A 20,870-nucleotide genomic window follows, 5' to 3' on the forward strand; every position below is an offset into this window, starting at 1 on the left:
AGCATCTATTGTACACCTGAAACATATATTTTAAATCAGCTATGTCTGTATAAAAAATTAAAAAATAATTTAAAAATGTTATCCCTTTAATATTCAATTTGGTTTTTAATTAACTACTAAACAGCTTAGAATATATAAAAGCATTTAAGTGTGATGTTTGTTTACATATTTATTTACTTCAGCCTCCTGCTAAAAGAGAAATTAAACAATTTTTTAAACACAGCTTAACAACCATAACAACAAAAAGGCAAAACTGAGAGTGAAGAGAAAATGGAGATTCAATACTTAAATGAAACCAGGGGGAGGTAAACTCATAAAAATGGATTCCATGAAGTCAGGGCAAGTGTTAAAGGCCGACTAGAAATTCAGCTGTAAGATTCTTCGCAGCTAAACCAAAAAGAAAAAGATGATGGGGCAGGTGGTAGAGCGTGTGCTTAGTGTGCACGGGGTCCTGGGTTCAAGCCCCAGGGCCTCCACTAACAGATAAATATACCTAATTACCTACCCCCCAAAAGAGCCCCAAAGAAAAGAAAAAGAGAAATTTCTTTCCAAAAAAATCCTGATATTAAATTTGGATTAAATACTTTAAAAAAAAAAGAAAAATAGAAAAGATGAGTGACACTGTGAACAAAAACCCCAGCTGGGCTAACAAGCTAAGTCACAAATCTAAGTGTGATACGTGTCGGTTTACTGATCTAAGTTTTGCTGGGCTAACTCCTAAATCTGAAGTTCAGTGTCAGTTTACTGGGCTAACATGCTAACTCGTAAATCCAAGGTCAACAATTGTCAGTAACGTGATCTGTTCCAAATTGATAAGCTTCAGTGTACTGATTCCTTGCTTTTTGTTGTTTGAGCCTTATTGGCTAAAAGCCCCATACTTGTAATTAACCCTATAAAACCTCATGTGCACGTCTTGGAGGTAGGTGCTCAGGGCTTGGGAACAGAAGCCCCTCTGAGCCCGCTGGCATAATAAATCTCAGTACTCCCACCCTCTGAGTGGTGCTTATTTCTTGGCTGGCCTGTTTTTTCCGTAACAACACAAGCGATAATGCCCGTGAGATAAATCTGCGATGGCTGCTGGCAGGTCCCCATGTCTCATGTGGGAAAATCTGAAACATTTCTCACCACTCAGAGTCATCCTCAGCCCACCCCACATCTCCCGCTGTTAAATGCAGGAACACACGCAGGGCCCGGCCTTTGCTCTCTCTGTGTCATCACAGTGAGACAGGATGGAAGGGGGCAGAGCAAGCCATTCAAGAAAGACCACAGCAATTAACATCAAAATGGTGAAGAATTCAACCCCCAATAGGTCTTGAGGCTCAGGATGAAGAGATTTAACTTCTAGCAGATCTTGAGCTTCATTATACACCCATTGTAATAGTAACATGGTGAATAACACGGCCCCAGGCACCATGGCAGTCACAAGGCTAGCCACAAAATGTCAAAGGGTGGGAAATGGCCAACTCCCTGGAATCCCAGTCCCTTGCCCTAAGGCTGGTCCTTCTACTTATTAGCATATGAAACCACGAAGCCCAAGAAAAGGAGCAACACAGAGCCACCTCCCAGGAACCCCTCTCTCTACCTCTTCGGAGAAGGCCCACACTATTTCTGTGGAGTGTGTGCCTACTTTTAATCTGAGCATCAAACCCCCATACTTCGTGACGTTTCTCATGCCTGTCAATGTATCTCTCTGAATAAATCTACCTTTACTCAACACTGGCTTGTTCTTGAATTCTTTACTGCATGAAGCCAAGGAACAAAATCTGGTGGGGCACATCCCAGGGGCTCAACGGAAGCCTGGGACACAGCCCTTCTCATGCCCCACATATTTTTTCTTGTATCAACAGGACTGGGATATGAAGTGAGGTCTGAGGCCCCAGCTAAGGGACAGAAGCAGCCTCCAGGTCTCCAATTGGTGGGCAGCCTCTCCCCCATCAGGGGCCATGGGGTCTGCCCGGTTCTCTGTGTTTTTTTGTTGTGCTGACTCCCCAGTCAGAGAGATTTCTCCTTAGGCCTGGCTCCACAAAACCCTTCTCTCCAAAATACAAGCACATCATGTCACAATCCTCTTGTTCAACCATGAATTGTTCAGCCAACTTTTTCCTTCCCCAGTTAAGTACCTAAATGTCCTCCCTGCCATCCCACCACTTCTTTCTTTTTGAGAACTCTGCACTCCCCACACACCATCCTGAACGCAGGTGACTTGCTGGCTGGGACCGAGATGTTTCAGTCTCAAACATCCTGAGTCCTTTCTCTTTCCACTTTCTAACTTAAAAAGGCCTTCCTGTGTCTCCCACCGCTCTGATTCTGAACGTCAAAAAATGCTCAGGTTACATTCACTATGGGAATACCTCCCAGGTTTTGGCTAGGTTTCCTTCCCAAGATCTTCATTAAGGAGCTGCATCAAGAAGTTTAAAGGGGCTATTCTTACATTTGAGTGGAGGAGCCTGCAAGAAATTTAAATGGCTTTGAAGAGAGAGTTAAGCAGGGACAGAGAGGTCGCAGGTCCTAGTCAACAGTGTCATGAGGCAAAATGTTCTTCAAAGGCTCAGAGTGGCTTCTGAACACGGAGTCCTCAGGGAGGAGGTGACAGGCAGTGAGTGGGGTGAGTGACACAGGGTACGGTCCCCCAGCAGGGGAAGAATTGGTTATTTTCTAGTTTTGCAATTTCTTACTAACTTTTTCTCTTATTGTCACATACCATTTCCTACGAATTAAGCATATCAATGTCAGTCATTTGGGCCACTTGGGAGAAGCTACACGATGCCATTCACAAGGCTGGGACATGACAGCCACACCAGTCTAGGTTGAAAGACCAGTGGGGGTATATCCATGGTAATCAGGGGCATGCAGCAAACTCCCCAGATTCAAAGACCTCCTCTCAAAGTTGGCGCCAATAAAACTACCAAGCAAAATGCGTGATGATTATGGCCAACATCTGTTTATTAGTTAAGTGCCTGTGACACCTGCCACTTAATAGGGAATGAGTACGATCAACGAGGCCCTGTCTACCTGGCCACACGCGCCCTGCCTTCCTGCCTTGGTGCAGCAGCAGAGCTTGTTTAGCTGAGATGAGAACCCCCAGAGCAGCCCCGATGGGAAAGCTCCCAGCTCTGCACGGCCAGACGTGTTCCTTTCCTTCTTAGAGCTGATCACAATTTGCTGTCATCTATTTTTATGTTTATCCCTTTTGTAACTGCCTCTCCTCCGGAGATTTTGCTCAAGCAGCACAGGACCAGGTGTGTCTTGTGGCCTGCCGGATATTCTGGGCTGGGAAACAGCCGAGCCCACATCTGGCTCTGGTGCTGAACGGAGAGAGCAGAAGGCCCAGGAGCCCATGCTGAAACGAGGCCCCTGCACACAAAATTATGGTCTGACTTTGGGCAAATTACAGTCTTTTTTAACCTGAGATTCCTCATCTGTCCATAAAAATAACTGCCCATGGCACACAGAGTTACAAGTATTAAAGGAAATCACCAAATTCACAAACTAGCCAAGGGGCTACCAGTGCATCCTAAACAGACACATGCTGCCTTTAAGGCTCTGACACACACCAAGCGTGGTGGTCGAACAAAGTGTACACTGCTAAGTGTCAGTGTGTTAAGTGCTTCATGTGTGCTATAATAATCTTCAGAACTTACAACAATCCCAGGAAGTAACGAATATTATCATGCCCATTTCACAGATTCACCATCAGTTTAAGAGAGGTTACATTCAAGTCCAAGGCGCTATGGTGAGTAAATGGCGATTTCAACGTGAATATGGCCCCAGGCCTGGGCTCCATCTCTGTCCCATACACCTGACCACTGCCTATGAATTCCACCTGTCCAATACCCAAGTTGAAGCCAGCCAGCTCTTAAATGCAATGTGTGTAACCGTTTGTCAATGTTGGTTCATTACCATAAACAGTTCTCAGAAAGCACTTCAGAAAGGAAAGTTGGACTCACATACCTGCCCACAAAGAAGAGGAATTCTGCCTTGCCTTCTCCTGTAACGTGCAGAAACCCTTCCCATTCACTACCGAATCCTTTTGTATGCTTCCTCCGTGTTCATGTTTACACATGGCTTATTAAAGTAGAAGTTACCTGCAGTAATTCCATCTCGGTTCCATTCCAAGCTTCCAGATTATCCATAATCAGGGTAATATCATAATTTTCTGTGAATGAAATTACTACAAATTGAATGAAAATATTGCAACCATGTCACTAAACAAAGAATGCTGAAAACAAGTCATCAGCGGCTGCCGCCACCCCCCAGTGAAGACAGGCCTGCAGCCACTCACAACGGTGCCCTCTGAGCAGACTCAGAATAAGAAAGGACAGATTACTGGCCCTAGATAGCTAGGTGCTTGTCTAAAGTATATATTCAGTCAGCCCAAATGTTGGCTTCCTTCCATATATTGAAAAGCATTAAATTCATGAACTTGAGATACCTGGCTTTCTTTAGATAACAAGCAATGTTTTATTGTTCCGACTACCTGGTCTTTGTTGTAAAGCTCCTATATAATCCTAGCTTCTCCCTTACTCTTGGGAGCAGTCCCTCAGAGTGTTCCGAGAGGCGGTCATCCTGGCTCGAGTCCTCCTGACAAATAAAACATAACTCTTAACATTCAGGCTGCACGTTTATTCCAATCAAGTCCCAGAATAGACACAACTCATCAATTCTGTAATGGGACACACTGGATCAGGAGCCAAAAGAGTGTAGTAGTCCCGAAGAACTACGGCTCCCTCTTTCTTCCTGTCATTATACAATCCCACCAGAACTCATTACTTTGCTGTCTGCTCCTCTGGCAACCAAACTCAGAGAAGAGTCAACTCAGCAGAGCGTCCTGCTGGGGAGAACCCCCGCAGCAGCACTGCAGGCTGCCTGCCCTCCCGCACGCTCTGACGACCGCTAGTGTCCTCCGTGGAAACCAGGCCAACAGAGCTGTTCCCTACAGCTACAAAGTCCCAAATATTAAATAAAACCTTTCATTTTATACTATATGTTACATATATACCCATCTCTGAAAACAGCTTTGCCAGAAGCCCAAATCTTCAACATTAATCTGCAAAGGCAAATCAGGTCCCCAAGGGAAAACAAGTCTTAAGACGATGCTAAGACCTCCAAAGTCCTCTCCACGACCATAAACCAAACTGCCTGTAGGTCTGCAGCTGCAGGAGGCTACATGTCTGCTTTTAAGCAACCCCTTCCTGCCCTCGGGTGCTACAATGCCCTTCTACGCCCTCCCATCTCAGGGTAAGAGCAGCCACTGCAGAACCTTGCAGGGCAGCACTGACAGGACTGGACAAAGAGGATCAGAGCTAAACTAAGCCTTCTGATGACACGAGTTGTCACTCTGTCACTTTACAGATGAAGATATATATAGAGAGTGGTGGGGTGATATTTTTCAAAGTCACACAGATAAAAAGTGACAAAGTCTATAACTCTGCTCCTCCCACTGGTGTGACGCCCCAACTGGGACAACCACAGGGTTCTCTTGTGCCTGCCTGACCAGTTCCTTCCTATCACTCATGACCCACCACAGGGTCTGAAATTAGCCTGCATTTGCAGCATCTTTTCCCTCCAGTTTCTCAGGAACAAGGCTGTTCGGGCCACTTTATGACTTCCAGGTCCCCGAAATCTCCGTGCTCAGGCTGCTCTTGCCTGTGCATCCGGCCCGCTGCTCAGAGGCTCTTCCTCCCCTGCAGGAGGACGTTTCTACTCTTCACAGGGACACTCCTTTAGGGGATCCCTCCTCTCGCCCTCAGCATGGCAGGTGTCCCAGGCCACATCACGAGATGCCCCAATAGGACTGCATCTGCCCAGGTCTGCTAGTCAGACCAGCAGCCTCAGAGCCAGGGATTATGCCCAGGTCACACTGCAAACCTACTGCCCGCCTCACAGCCCCCAGCCAGCAGGTCACCTGGAAGTCACAGCAAGTGCCCCACCCAATCCAGAAGCCTCTTCATTTCCCAGCACCACTGATGACTGGTTTCCAAACTTTGGTCAGTTTCGCACAAAACAACACCTTCTACTGTGAAGCGGGTGGTTTTCACTTCTGCGCCCCATTCTTACTGAAAACGTTAAGGGAAACCAAAAAGCCTCTTCTCAACCCTTTTCTGATGATACCCTCCCACCCACAATATACATATGCTCAAGAGATTTGGATCCACGTGATTTTGTTTCCCTTACGGTAAGTGGCTCAAAACACTGCGGGATTATTTCTCCTTTGAGGGTATTAGGACTCAGTTTCTCGGCTTTAATCTGTTTTTGTCTCTGTCTTCTTTGTTCTTAGCAGTTGCCACCTCTTACTCCCTTCAGCAGCCTCCCTCCCAACTTCTAGTCTAGGAAATCAGCTGTGATGAGGGGCCCGGGGGCATTCACAGAAGATGCAACAAAGGCAAAGAGAGGCTACATAATTTGCCAAAGATATCACCTTCAAACCCCAACAGAGTGTGTCATGTCCCTGTGTTTAACTCTTATTCTAAGCAAGTTAACTTTTTGTAGATTATGTTTATAAACAGATGAGAAATCAAAATACATACAAGGACACACATCAACTCTAAGATATTCATTAACTCCACTATTTTGTTTCTATTTATTTTATTTGTATTAAAAAATTAAGAACCCCTGCAATCAATATAGCAAAATGTTACTGGGTTTTAAATACAGAATATAGAGGGGTTAAGTGTGTCATTACTCATCCTTATATGTATGTTCACAAGATAAAATTATTTGAGTCTCTCTCCCCACTCCCTACTCACTACTGGCTCTCACCTGATCTCCCAGACCACACATCTAACAACCTTTCACTTTACCCACAGCTGAACTCATCAGTTTTCCCCCAGAAATCCCTCTGCAGCTTTCCCTCCTTAGAACACAGCAGGACCATCATTTAACTCATTAATCCACCCAGAAACCTGGGCCTTACTCCATCCTACCTTCACAGACAGCTTTAATTCTTTCTTTTTACCATCTAAACATGCCTTCAATCTGTTCGCTTTTACCCACTATCCTACCGCTCAAGTGGAAGCCACCAACACTGCCCACCTGGACTCACGAGTCTCCCAAGTGGCCCCACAGCCACTCTCCCCTACTTGAGACAAATGGGATTGTGTCACTCCCACGCTTTTTGGGCTCTTTTCAGACCCACTGTTCATAGAAGAAACTCCAATTTCTTCACCTGGTGAAGGTGTTTGCCATGAAACTGTCAGCTCATGGAGGGCAGGGCACGCCCTCTCCCCTCAACCCCACTCTCTGGCAGAGCATCAGCTTGGGAGGACCTGCTGAGCTACATCAGCCTGTATCCTAAACCTGGTCTTGAGTTCTTAGCAAACTGCTTCACTTATCCATACATATCCAAGGTAGATAAGAAAGATTTTGGATGTTGAGCTAGGCTATTCATTTGGGGATTTTGCACTGGCAACCTGCAAGTATATGTTCTAATGATTGTGTCTTGTTAAAAACACACCCAGATTAAAGGAGTATTTGTGGAATGTCTTTGGAGTAAAAGGGTTCTGTACTTTTACAGATATTATGTTTTATAACATGAATAACCCGGACAGGGTCACAAATGGAACCGCCTCACAAGTGACAGAAGACAGGTGAGACGCATATAGCAACAGGTCACAAAGATGGTAAGAGCAAAGTTGTTTCTCCAAACCCCAAAAAAATTCCTCCAAGAACAGAAAACTCAGAATTTTGAAAGTAAAATACTATCATATAAGGAAAGAAAATAAATAATCCTCTTCATCAGGGTTTCAAGATCTGACTGCAGAGTTATTAGCAGGCTATACTGAATCCTAGCACAGAAAAATCAGATGGACTAGTGGTGAGTAAGTTCCAGGAAAATGGCAGTAATTCCTCCACTTGAAAGAGGACACACACTCACTTGTTCAAGGTGATTGTAAACAACATTCTGCAGAAATTCAGAATATTCAGGCACCGCTTCTAGATGGTGATGACATGGAAGGATGGCTTGGATGCATGCTTCTAACTGAGTCACCGGCATTCTTACACTGCAGGGGGAAACGGAGGCCCTCAGCCAAGAGCAGAGATGTTCCTGTCATGTATCCCAGGCCGTGCCTCGGGGACTCAGTGTCCTGTAGCAGTCCGGGCCCAGGCGAGGACCAGCAGCGTGGCCCACCCAAGCAGGAAGGGCACTGTGCTTGAGAAAGCCCACACCAGATGGGAGCAAGAGTGGTTGGTGGGGTTTTGTGAACCTATGAATGCTCATAGAAAAACACCTGCATACATTCAAGTGATACAATTAACAGTAGCATTCTTTTTAACAAAATTTCAAATGTCAGTGTTAATTTTACCATTCCTTTTCTCTTGTCCCCTGCACTCTGAGACAGGCTTACGCTCTCTCACACTTGCAGCTCTGATGCAATAGTTGTGAATTTATTTTACTTTACTGCAAGTGTTTTCGCTCCCAGTGTCGCTGTGACTGTCGTCTCTTAACACAGTCAGATGTCTTCCTGGATCTCTCCATGAGTTCCTTGCTCCTCCTTCTCAGATCCTGAGATAAAGAACAGGTGAAGGCACATGACTGGAAAAGTCAATGTGGACTTGAGCAAAGTCCTCAGTGACCCCCTAGGTGAGTGTTGACCACCCCTTAGCTTCGATTCTCAAAGTTCTGCCCAGGGTGACATCCAGACAGGAGGGAGTCCTGGGCCCAATTCAAAGCTGTGTGGCTTGGGTGCGGGGAAAGGTGCAGGAGCTGGTTCCGTAGCCGGGACCCTCCACACCTCTGCTCCTCTCTCTCCCGAGGCCCCGTTGCCAAGCCCCCAGGTTCCCTGATCTTCTGTCCTTCTCTTCTACTCTACTTCAAGCCCTTTTCCTCTTCCTTTATTCCCTGATTATCCCCAGCTGGAGTGATTTTTCCATCACAAAATCTGAAAAAATTTCCTGCAGCTGAAAAAGAGGTCTCCAGAGGTCAATGCCCATATGGTGGTTCCTGAAGAGAGCCCCTGGTTAGGGGGACCCTCACCAACACTCACGGGACATCAGGCATGTTGCAGGGTCGACCACCCCCAACAAGAGTTTGCTGTGACCCCAAGGCACGCACAGCATCCCTGCTCACTAAAGTGTAGTTGTAATCCGTTATTAAGAAGCAAAAATAAAAAAAATTTCTCATGTTTCTTACTAAAATTATTTATGAGTTAGAAAAAGAAATTGTAATAGAAAAGGACAAATTTGACTCCATGTTAGATGTGTTCGTTTGGCTTTAAACCTGTACCTTGTTTTCTAGGCTCCGACTTGCTATCTCTGCACCTTTTGTAAAAAAGTTGCCTTTAGCCTGAAATATCCAGGACAGCCTATTCTCCGGGCTCTGATCTTTAAGGATATTAGCTCTTCTACACTTATGTACAGATGGCAAGTTGCAAAATAGAGAATAACCTTTCTTTTATTTGGAGGTTTTAAGGGGGCACCTTAAGTTGACCCACATGGACAGCTGCAGGAACAAAGGATTACAAGGACAAACAATTCATACAGCGAGAAGTTTGCAACAACCAACCACATCCCCGTCGCTTTTTTGTATAAAAGGAGACTGAATTCTGCTTTGGGGAAGAGAGTTCTACTGGATATCAATATGCCATTTTCTGGGTCTGCCAGATTTTCAAATAAAGTCACTATTCCTTACTCCAACATCTCATCTCCCCATTTTTTGGCCTGTCATGCAGCAAGCAGAACGAGTTTGGACTTGGTAACAAAATGACTGCATTAGAGGTAGTATGTCTCCACTGTTTCCTCATTTCCAGTATGTCACAACCTATCAATTTTATATGCTGTTTAACAACACGACAAAAAACCTATTATACGGAATTGATTCCACAGAAATAAAATTATTTCTACTCCCTCAAAACTTTTTTCTTTTCTATTTTATTTTGTTTTGCTTATTGACAAGAAAATAAAAGTCAAATCATTTTATTTCACGTATTTTTTATAGCAACATAATGTAAATACTACAAAAATATTAAAATTGCAATAAAAATTGTTCATATATTTGTATAAAGATATATAAACAATCAATGCAGATTAGGAAAGGAGTAGATATTTACTAAAAATCCACTGCACATCCAGTCTTTTACAAGCATATCCTGGAATATAAGCTCTATTATCCAGGGGTCCCCCACCCCCATTCTCACTGCTGATTCCCTAAGTAATCAACTACCAAGGCACCAGCATAGAACCATGTGATCACTATTTTAGGTATAAATGAAGGAATTAGCTCATTCAATTCTAAAACAGAAACCTTAAAATAAATACTGAACTTATTTACAGATAAACATATTTGGACACAAAAAAGTACAGTTTCTCCCCAAGACACAAAGATAATAATTGGTGAAGGCAAGATTTGAACTAATCTGCCTGATTATAAAGCTAAGGTGGAAATCCCCTTCAACTGTGTAGGTCCAGCAGCACAGCCCATCACCCTATCTTTGTTCAGATCTGGCTTTAGACAGCCTGAGACAGCACCCCATTCCTATGGAACTCGAGGGCAAACAATAACAATAAGGATTTTATATTCAGTAGTTTCTTAGGTCTCAATTATATAAAGTGTCAGCAGGTCAGCAGAAAACTCTGGGAAATATGAGTGGGTCCAGAGCTTTTCGCTGATAAGAAACTCGATCTATCAGGACAGAGTGACCTTCCCATGAGTGGCCTCATGAACATAAACTAAAGGCAGCTGAAATGAAAACTAGCAAGAACACGGAAGTGAAGCAGGAAGGATCCCTACTATCCCCTGCCCAGTTGCCTCTTCACCCGCGTGGACAAGATGGCAGAAGACCCAGGTTCTTGTCCAAGTTACAACATCATGGATTCTCACCCATAAAATGTTGCGACTCTATGCTGTCTTAAGTCCTTTACAACTAAAATATGATGACACCAATATCTCAGCGGAATGTCTAGGTCTCCACTTTCTCTCTTCTATTAGGAGACTATATGGCCACAAACAGAAATTCAATTAAAAACACCATGCACGAAGCCTGGTGAAAGTCTGTGTAAGAGACATTGTTCTCACACTCTGTGAATGAAAACTCAGAAAAAGTGGACCTTCTCCCTCTGCAAGTGGGAGGTAGACTGATTTTGTGTGTGTGTGTGTTTGCACGCACATGTGTGTGTGTAAATCAAATAAAATATATTCTGGGATGTGCACAGTTTTTTTTTTATGATACTATCATTTCATGAGGATGAGCCAACCTTTAAAGTAATTTGAACCTACTTTTCTGAGAGGCTCTTTTGGTGGAGGATGGGAAAGTGGAAAGGAAAGGAGGAAAGAAGTAAATGAAGCAAAGCTGTAAGAGTACTGTTAGGGAAAGGCAAGACATTAATTTTGTTCCTACTTGCATCACACACAAATTAGGGACTGGCTTTCCCCCATGTCTTGTCAAGCACTGAGCTGCAGAAGAACAGGCGACAGCCCATTTCTCACTGAGCTTGTGACTGTACGTGGCATCTTATAGACACAAATCATTTACCCTGATCAAACACTCTAGCAGCAGGCTGTAATTCTCCTAATTTGAGAGACAAGAAAACAGGAAGTGAAAGAGGGTATATAGCTTGACCAAAGTCAGAGGACAAGTAAACTAAAGAGGATGAATTCAAACTCAGATCTGAATGCAGAGTCTGATATTCCCACTCCCAGGGCTGGAAAATCCTTAACACAAGGCTCCCCAGCTCCTCTGCATTGTTCCTGGCACCAAGCATTTCCCATGGCGATGGTCTCCAGTTCTCAGACACAGTGCTCTGTGCAGCCAATAACCTCCATTCGACCTTGATCATCTACCTGCCACGCCTACCAGGCTTCACCATACAGGCAGGAAAGCTGGATTTCAAGTGCATACAAAGCCACCCTGGTTTAAGCTGGACTGTTTATCAGCTTTTCCAGCATAAAGGCAGCCATGAAAGGGCTCACAGTTTGTACATGAGCCACACTACCTCTCTCCATCTGTCTCCCCACCTATACTACTTAGCTATGACCATTTTGAGAATCTTGGAAACAAATTTTTAAAAACAGAAAAGAAAGGATTCTGTAACAAGTACTTAATACTTACAATTTTAAATGAGAAGTTACAAAGTGAGTATTTACAAACCGAATCTGCCTTCCTAGGTGTCAGTTTTAACAGTTAAAAAATATAATAGCAAAAATTTCTCACTTAAAAAATTAACAAAAACATCAACAATAATCTGGAATAAACTCAAAAACAATGCCCATGTTGTACATGGAGAAAGTACAGGACTGTACTGAGGGGTAAAGTAAGAAGTGTGAAAGTAGAGACATCAACATATTGTATGGAGGAAAGCAGTTTTAAAGATGTACGTTCTCCTAAAGATAATTCAAAATTACTAAAAAATCCCATGACAACACTTATCTGTTTTTTTTTAACTTGAAAAAATTATATTAGAATTCTTCAGGAATAATAAAAGTCATAATACAAGCCAAGAAATTTAGGGATCGAAAAAAGAATCAAAAAATTCACACTGTAATATATTAAATAAATTTTTACAATATGTAAGATATAGTGCTAGAGTAAGAAAGTAAGATTTACAGAAATAAATCATGAGCTCAAAAAGAGACTCTAGTGTACATAAGTATTTTTTACAGGTGGGATTTCAAATTAAAAAGCAAAGTATGAATTTAATAATTGTCTTGTTACAATCAGAGAATACCTGGAAAAAACAAATTCTATTCCAGTCAAAATGACCGCAAGAAAAATTAGAGAAAGTGATGTAAATATTAGAAAGTACTAATAAGAGCAAATACAACTCTTTGCTCATATCAATTCAGCTTCTCCTCACTGTAACAAGTACCATTATCATCTCCATCTTAGAGATTAAAAAACCTACAGAAGAAATTTATACCATTATAAGAAAGCATTTCTAAGAATAAAACCCAAAAAGAAGACATTTACTATCTTAAGATTATTTTGGGCCACAACAATAATGAACCTACTGAACAAAATGAAAGGCAAGAAATGACAAGTAAAAGCTCTCTGATACATGTTGATGAAGACAAGGGGTTAATGTTCATAATATACATTGAGCTGTCACAAAGCAACAAGAAGCTCCCCCACTTAAATGTTTGCAAAGGACAAAAGGGATCATTCACTTTTTAAAAGTCAGATGGCTAATGAGTGAAAAATGCTCAAAACCTCACTGGTCATCAAGTGCAAACTAAAATAATGAAAATCATTTTGCTCGTCATATTGGCAAATATGTTTAAAAGATATTATAGCTAGTGTCCATCTTTGAGACAACAAACTGTGAGCGATCTTTTGGAGGATGACATGTCAATGGATATGTAAACTCTGAAAAACGTGTGTGCACACAGGCTGAACTCCACTTTTAGGAATCGTTACATTTAGAAAAAATCAGTTCAAAAAGATGTACTCATCAGAACATTTACACAGCACTGTTTACATTGGTGGGAAGAAAAGCTGAAGTGAAATCATATCCAGTGATATAGAATTGGTTACATAATTTATTCCACATCTTTTCATTCCCCACAGGAGAAGGAATTTCTAGATTCACTTGAAAGGATCCTGTGATGTATGAAGTTGTCACATCCAAGGACTAAATTTCCAGAAACCTTAGCTAAAGGAATACTCATACAAGATCACAGGAATGTTTGTACAAGAAGGATTCCAGTCAAACACCCTTTCTGACAGTGAAAAATGGAGAAAACTTAAGTGTTCACCATCAAGACAATGATGCGGTAAATCACGGCGAGCTGTGGGCACTAAAGTTGCGGCGTTTCGGCATGGTCCAAGGCCTTGTCCACAGTACTCTCCCACGAAAGGTGTCGTTACACAAGAGACCAAACCTGCACATCAGGGGACCCCTTTACTCTATCTGAAAGGACCGGGTGAGTCTGGAGGGGGAGGACGTCTATGATATATACGTTAGTGAATAAACCGAGCTGCAGAAAACATATAGTATGGCCTTATTTTTCAATAAAGCATATATACACACACATATACATAGATTTCTCATATACGTGTATGTATGTATGTATATATATATGACAAAGGCATAAAGGTCATGAAATATATACTCCACATTGTCAGCAGCTTTTACTCTCAGGAAAAAAGGGGAAGGGAAGTAGGGGACTTTCGGTACCACCACAGTTCTCTTTTCAGAATTTCAATTAAGTATACTTGGAATTTAAAAGTTTACTTAAGTACAAAGTAAAATGGACGATGCCTCCACAAAACAGAATGCTATACTGGTCATTAAAAATCATGTCAGGGGAGATAGAATATTGTAGAAAAATGTGTAATAAGCCGAATGTAAAATGGAGGTCTCCACACAGTAAACAGGCACACAGTGCTCGCTGGTTTTTATGACAGAGCTGATACACACTGATGAAAAGAACAGAAAATAGATGTTAAAGTGTTAATTATTATCTCTGAGTACTGGGACCAGGATAGACCCTTTTGACTCTTTTTTCAGACTTTTATATTAAATACACATTATTTTTCATCTGAAAAATGCATTTTTAGATGTCTAGTACCACACATTGGAAAAAATACATGAGTAGTTACAGAAACAAATAACTAGGAGACACCGCAGCACCGTCACACAGTGTAGAAAGGGCGATCCTGAATAACCCCACGCAGTTACATAAGGACCCACAAAGTGAGAGCACCCACTATAACAGGCCGCGGCTCCCTTCTATTTGTCAGTTGTGTCTTCAGGGCTGAGGCATTTCTGAGCACGGCCAGTGTCAGTGCTGGTGTCTGGATGGATGCCACTGGAGGTGAGGGCACCTGCAAGCCGAGAGGAAGAACAGAAATCATCCTCTGCTTTTTCTGTCTTGTTTCTTTGTTACTTTTAAAGAGAGGCGTAAATAAGTTAAACTGAATCTTCCTTACTGAAATTTCAGTAATGAAGCCATTTTTAAAGTGTTCACAACTTATATTCTGCCTATAACTGTCTTTTCAAAAAAGCCTCATATTTATTAAATGTTAATTAACTCAGTTAATTAACTACCTGTTGAAACCTTTTAAAAAACATGAAATGAACTATGTGAAAGCACCACACATGCAGTGACTAGCTCAGCTGTCTTTACGGCAGTGCAGTCAGCCCCCACCATCCCGAGACACTGAGCTCCTGATGCTGGGAAGAGAGCATGCTGCTTCCTCAGATGGAGAGAAATGGTAAAAGCATTTTCTGAAATCTACAGCACTGACAAAACATAACTGACAAATCCCAGGCTCCTTTGAGGCTGTCATTTTCCGTTTCTGGCCAACACCCGTCAATGAGCAGAACCACCCCATTCCCGAGTCATGGGACTCACGTGAGCAGCAGTTTTGGAGAAATTTCCAGTTATAGAATGTTAACCAACTATACATAAAACTCTGAAAAAGAAAAGATGAAATACTCAGATTTTGGAAGACACTCAAAATATTCTCCTAAGTCTTAGTAGTTGGAAAGGCTGGGCTTCTCCTAAGCCACTTATTTATTTCACAGCCAGTGAGCATCTCCCACAAACCCTGCTTCCCTGTGTGTGCTGGGAGCCTCAGGCACATTGATGCTGTCTATCTTATAAGTCACAAGGCAGAGGCGTGTGTCTCACGCCTGCAACTCTCACACAGGCTCAACCCTGAGCCTCAATTTGTGAACTTGGCCCCATTTTCTCACCTGTTTATTTGGTATCTGTTCTTCTGTACGCTGCCTGAAGTGCTTCTCGGAACAAGTTAGAAGAATGAGTGGGTAGAGAAATGGACAGATGGACAGGTGAGAGATGGGCAGACAAACAGGGAGACTCCAAGAGAAGGGGAGCAAACAAAATTTCCTATGCAAAACCCTCTTCTAGTCAAGGAAGAAAACCATCACGAAGAAGTGTGAAGAGGCAGGTGGCTTAGGACTGTTTCCTGGATTCCATCAAAAGTCACACCACGTGATGAGAGGGTAGAAGTATAAATAATAAAAGAAAAAAAAGCATGCATGTTTGAAAAATATATCTACATTATGTACTTTCTAAAGAATAGATTTATATCAGCAAGGCTCAATAACACAATCTTTGGGTATTTACAGAAGTGAGAATCCCATCTCCAATCCGCAAGACATCCCTTCGGAGCACTGAGAGTCTACAAGGTGCGATCATAAAGCCGTCACCGCAAAAGCTGTGCTATCCTGCACTTACGAGGAACGGGCAGCTGTGCTCGGCCTGCCCACGCGCGTCATTTACAACCCACAGCACCTCTACGGGGGAGGGATGACTAGCGAGCCCTGTCTCTGCAGGACAGAAAAAAAGTCCGGGAGAGGCTAAGCCAACCTACAAGTTCTCCATCTCACAGGACTTGTCACTCCAGACCCGGACTCGAACTCGGCCCACGTTTGTAACCACAGTACTACCGTACTTTATGTGCTTTTTGTGTGTATAATACATTTGTTTCTGGCATGAAAGGGTATTTAATAAATGATCGGTTGTCTTGTATATTTCATTAGCTCACAATTTTTATATTTTTGAATTGTACTCTTCCCCTGGAGAAATGAACGGAAAGAGCAGTGGTCAGAATGAGGTGGGGCTCCATTCTTTATCTGTTACCTCATCTCATCCAAGTCCCCAAGCAGGGAGAAGGAGCAAATGTTCTCTTCATCTTTTAAAGAGAGGGCTCCAGTGATGGTGATTTACTCAACTCCAAAACTAAGTCTGGGGGAAGGGCACATGCAGCAACGAGAGCAGTATCACCTGTAGGAAGGCGAAAAGAGCTCAGGGGATGGCTCAATGGGTCAGCCTGATTTAATTTCAATTGATAATTCAATAACACACTCTAAAAATACTAGCATGCAATGGATTTGCTCTTTCTTGACATCTAGCAAGTTTCCACAGCCGACATGTAACATTATCATGAACTAGTGAAAGGAAGAGTCCACAGACAAGGAAAATCAATGCCACAGGCAGGCTGAAACCCAGGCTGGAGGAAAGGAAGAGAAAGGGCATATTTAAGAAGAGGGGAAAGTCTGGGAAAAAGACATCATCACAAGGACTCTCAAGCATCATCCAGCAATCATATAATCATTCTTTCAAGAGAGAGTTACTTAGGTCCTATTTTGTGCGAGATTTTACAAAGGGCAAAGAGAGACCGCAGCGTCCATGGTGGCAGCAAGTTGTGGGGCTATATTACAATTCTAATCCTGGTAACTTGCACAGTTGTCCTCAGTATAAAGGCAAAAATTAAAGTAAAATAATACTATGTAAACCATACACATTGCTGAAATAAATTAAAGAAGACCTAAATACCTGGAAAGAAAAACCACGCAAATTCCTGGATCAGATGACAATATTCTTGGGATGGCAGTGCTCCCCAGAGTGAAGCACACATACAACGTGGTCTCGATCACAATCCCAGTGGGCTCCTCTGCAATAACTGACTAGCTTCTGCTACAATTTATATGGGAATTCGAGGGTCTCAGTAACCAAAACGTACTTGAAAGAGTAGAACAAAGTGAGAGGACTTGTAATTCTCAATTTCAAACTTTACAACTGTATCTACAAGTGAGATTAGAGGCCATTTTTAAGTTATTATTGTGTTTATCCTTATTTTCTAAATTCTGTACAACGAATATACCTGTTAGAATAAGAAAAATAAAAAGTAAGGTATCTTTTAAAACATGCACACCGATTCATTCATTGGGGAAAAATTATTTTAACTATAAAGAGGTAAACAAATATCTAGTGAAAAAGGACTACTTAAAAACAAGTGTGCATTTACAATTTTCATAAATTCAAAACTGAAAAGCACAAACACATCAAGTTTCTAGGGAGACTGATGAAACATATTAATAATTATTTTCAAAAATTCTAATTGCACAATGAAAACACAAGAAAGGGAAAATCGTGATTGACAGGAAACTGCGAACACGTGGAGAGCAAAGGCCTTGAAATCACTGTTCCTTTAACTCTGCTACTAGCTCAATAGGAGAGGAAATTCCTCACTGAGGGGACAGTGGAATCCCATGCATAAGATAGGATACACAGTACAAACTGCAGTAGTATCGGGAGTGAATATGTTAGAAGAATTCTGAAGTTACAACATTGCTGAAAAACTATAAAAACACTGACAGACAGATTAAAACACACAGTCATACATATTATATAGAAACATGAACTCTGCTCCCATGTTGCATAGAAATACAAACATATTTGTTCATTTATGGGCACTGATTACTTTATCCCAGGTAGAATATTTCAACTAAAACAAATAATCAATATTACACTCCTATTGTCAAATGTACTTGATAAGTTACTCTGCTATGTAACCATATGTGTCTAAGATAGATCTAAAATTAGTGAAAAAGAGCTTTGTATGGTTTCTTGAATTCTTCTCAAAATTCCAAGCTTAATTTTAAAATAGATCTGAGCAGTATTTCTATATTATCTTTTCCCTTGTGAAATGAACAACACAGTCTGTTGTCAAAATTCTGTCCTTACAATGATTCACGAGCACCGTATCCTCACAAAACTGCTGGACAGCAAGTCACTATCCAGACACTGTGACCAAATAAATGAAACAGAAGGAAGACAGTGACCCTATTCTGGAGGGCTTATAGTCTGTGTCAACACTGGGGTTTTTACTTGATTGGTTTGATTGGGTAGCAAAATAAAATCAATCAAGTACTTTCTTTGAGCATTCTATAAGTCATGACTGTTTTTAGTGTCATTAGCAGGAAAGACTTAAGCATGACTTGGTTAGGTCAACTAACAACAATCATCACTGGAGAGTGAGTAATAAAGAAGTTAACTGATAGCAATGCTTCTGCCTACATGAGACCTAAAATAAATCTACACTGATATCCGAAAGGAAAATAAGGAGATGAGGTCCCCAATGAGAAAACAAGCAAACAAGAAATCAAAAAATGAAAGTCATTTTCATTAACGATTCCAGGCAGTAGTGGAGCATGGTGGTGAAGATCACAAATGCTGGGGACAAACATGAGGGTCTGAAATCCCACAGCACTAGGTAGATGTGACACTGATATTTCAGTGAAATTTTCTGCATCTCAGTCTCCTATCCATAGACTGGGGACAACAACTGCACCCATCTCCTATAACGGTCCTAAGAATTAAGTTATTTTATATATAAAAGCTTAAATAAAATACCTCAGAGTTTAAATAATACCCCAAAAGCACAAGAAACAAAGAAAACAGAGACAAATTGCAGTTCATCAAAATTTAAAACTTTGCTTCAAAGGGCACCATCCAGAAAGTGAAACAACAACACAGAGGAGAAAATTTTTTCAAATCACTTATCTGGTAAGGAATTTGTATCTCAAAATGAAAAAAAAAAATACCCTACAACTCAACAATAAAAAGGCAACTCAATTAAAAGGTTAATAAAGTATCTGAAAAGGTATTTTTCAAGGAAAATATACAAATGTCCATAAAGCACAATGTAATGATGTTCAATAGCATTAGCTGTAAGGGAAATCAAGTCAAAACCACTAGGAGAAACCGCTTCACACTCACTACAATAGGTTATAATAAAAAAAAAAGGGTAACAATCACTAAAGAGGACACAGAGGAAGTGGAGCACGCAGCCCTTGCTGGTGAGGATGTAACACAGCGTGGCCACTTTGGAAAACAGCCTGGCAGGGCCTCAGAGAGTTGAACATTTCATTTCTGACTTACCCAGCAATTCTGCTCCCTGGGCACACACGTAAGAGAACTGAAAACAAATATCCACATAAATAATACCACATGAGTGTTCACGGCGACATTACTCATCACAGCCAAAAACAGAAACAACCCAAATGCGTATCACCTGATGAATGGGTAAACAGTGGGGCCCAGCCATAGAGTGGAATGTTATTCAGCAATAGCATAGCATAGAACAGTGACTAAGGCCACAACATGAGCAAACATTGAAAACGTTACTCAGTGTGAAAGAAGTCAGTCACAATAGACGTTTCCACTTATATGAAGTGACTCGATTTACATGAAATGTCCAGCACAGGCAAATCCACAGAGAGAAAAGTGGCTCCTTGGGGCTGGGGGAGGATGAGGAAGATGGGAATGTCTGTTTATGCGTACGGGGCTTCCTGTTGGGGGGATGAAAATATTCTAAGATTGAATGGGATGCACAATTCTGGGCATAGAGTAAAAACCGCTGTACTTTTTAATGGGTGAATTGTATTAAAACTCTTAAGAACAAAAGGACCTTGGGCCAGTATCTTCCATAGTAAATGCAAATTGCTAACTTTTATTAGAGGAAAAAGAAACTGCTCTCAGCATGAAAGCAGGAGATTAGCAAATGTGAGTTAACCGAAATTGGACAAGAGCATTTCACTTGAAACAATTGCTGAGTGTACACGAAATATTCAGAAATAGGAAAATCACCTTGACATCACGAGGAAGCATTCTGTTTCAAATACAGATCAAGGATTCGGCAAGCCCAGCTGCCAGAAATGACCAGAGAAGAATCCTGGTTTATAAAACTAGCACCAGAGACAACAAGGAATGGTGATGAGGAAAGCAGGCAGTGAATATCTGGAACAGTTCGCTACAAATAATTTCTCCACCAAAAATTGAAAAATAAAATGAAAGTGATGAAATGCTCTGTTGACCTCTCGAGAATGGGCTTCCTTCGGTGCTCGACTGTTCTGTAACCCCGATTGAGAGACTCAGGAGAATCAGCATGGCTCCTGCGGGTCCCCAAAGGACTGCCCACCAGCACGCTGACCACCATCACATCTGCCAGGTTTGAATTGCAGAGAAGAGACCAAGTTCTGAAAGGCACAGGAAATATTGACAAGGGAAGAAAACGCTGAGGTCAGTCCTGGGACAGAGGCCCTCTGAGCAGAGGCCAGAAGGCTGCAGGTGAACTGCAGTAGACCTGGGGCAGGAAGGGATCACGGGGGAGCATATCTCAATT

General features: G+C 41.9%; 1 protein-coding gene across 3 annotated transcripts in view; it reads right to left on the reverse strand.

Annotated features, from left to right (window-relative positions):
• The window catches only part of LOC140701209 (trafficking protein particle complex subunit 9-like), a 722,564-nt gene that overhangs the window by 572,121 nt on the left and 129,573 nt on the right, over positions 1-20,870 (reverse strand). The window contains exons 1-2 of one of the 3 annotated variants that reach the window (XM_072976652.1): positions 7,874-8,033; positions 4,086-4,156 (exon numbers count right to left, since the gene is read on the reverse strand). The exons of 1 other annotated variant lie outside the window; for it this stretch is intronic. In XM_072976652.1, coding sequence (XP_072832753.1) covers positions 4,086-4,133 — 48 coding nt within the window. In that variant the 5' untranslated portion in view covers positions 4,134-4,156; positions 7,874-8,033. Of the gene's footprint in view, positions 1-4,085; positions 4,172-7,873; positions 8,034-20,870 lie in introns of those variants that run through there. One more of the 3 variants, XM_072976655.1, reaches the window with a different exon arrangement.

The sequence above is a fragment of the Vicugna pacos genome, chromosome 14 (genome assembly GCF_048564905.1).
Source record: "Vicugna pacos chromosome 14, VicPac4, whole genome shotgun sequence".
NCBI classification, from domain to species: Eukaryota; Metazoa; Chordata; class Mammalia; order Artiodactyla; family Camelidae; genus Vicugna; species Vicugna pacos.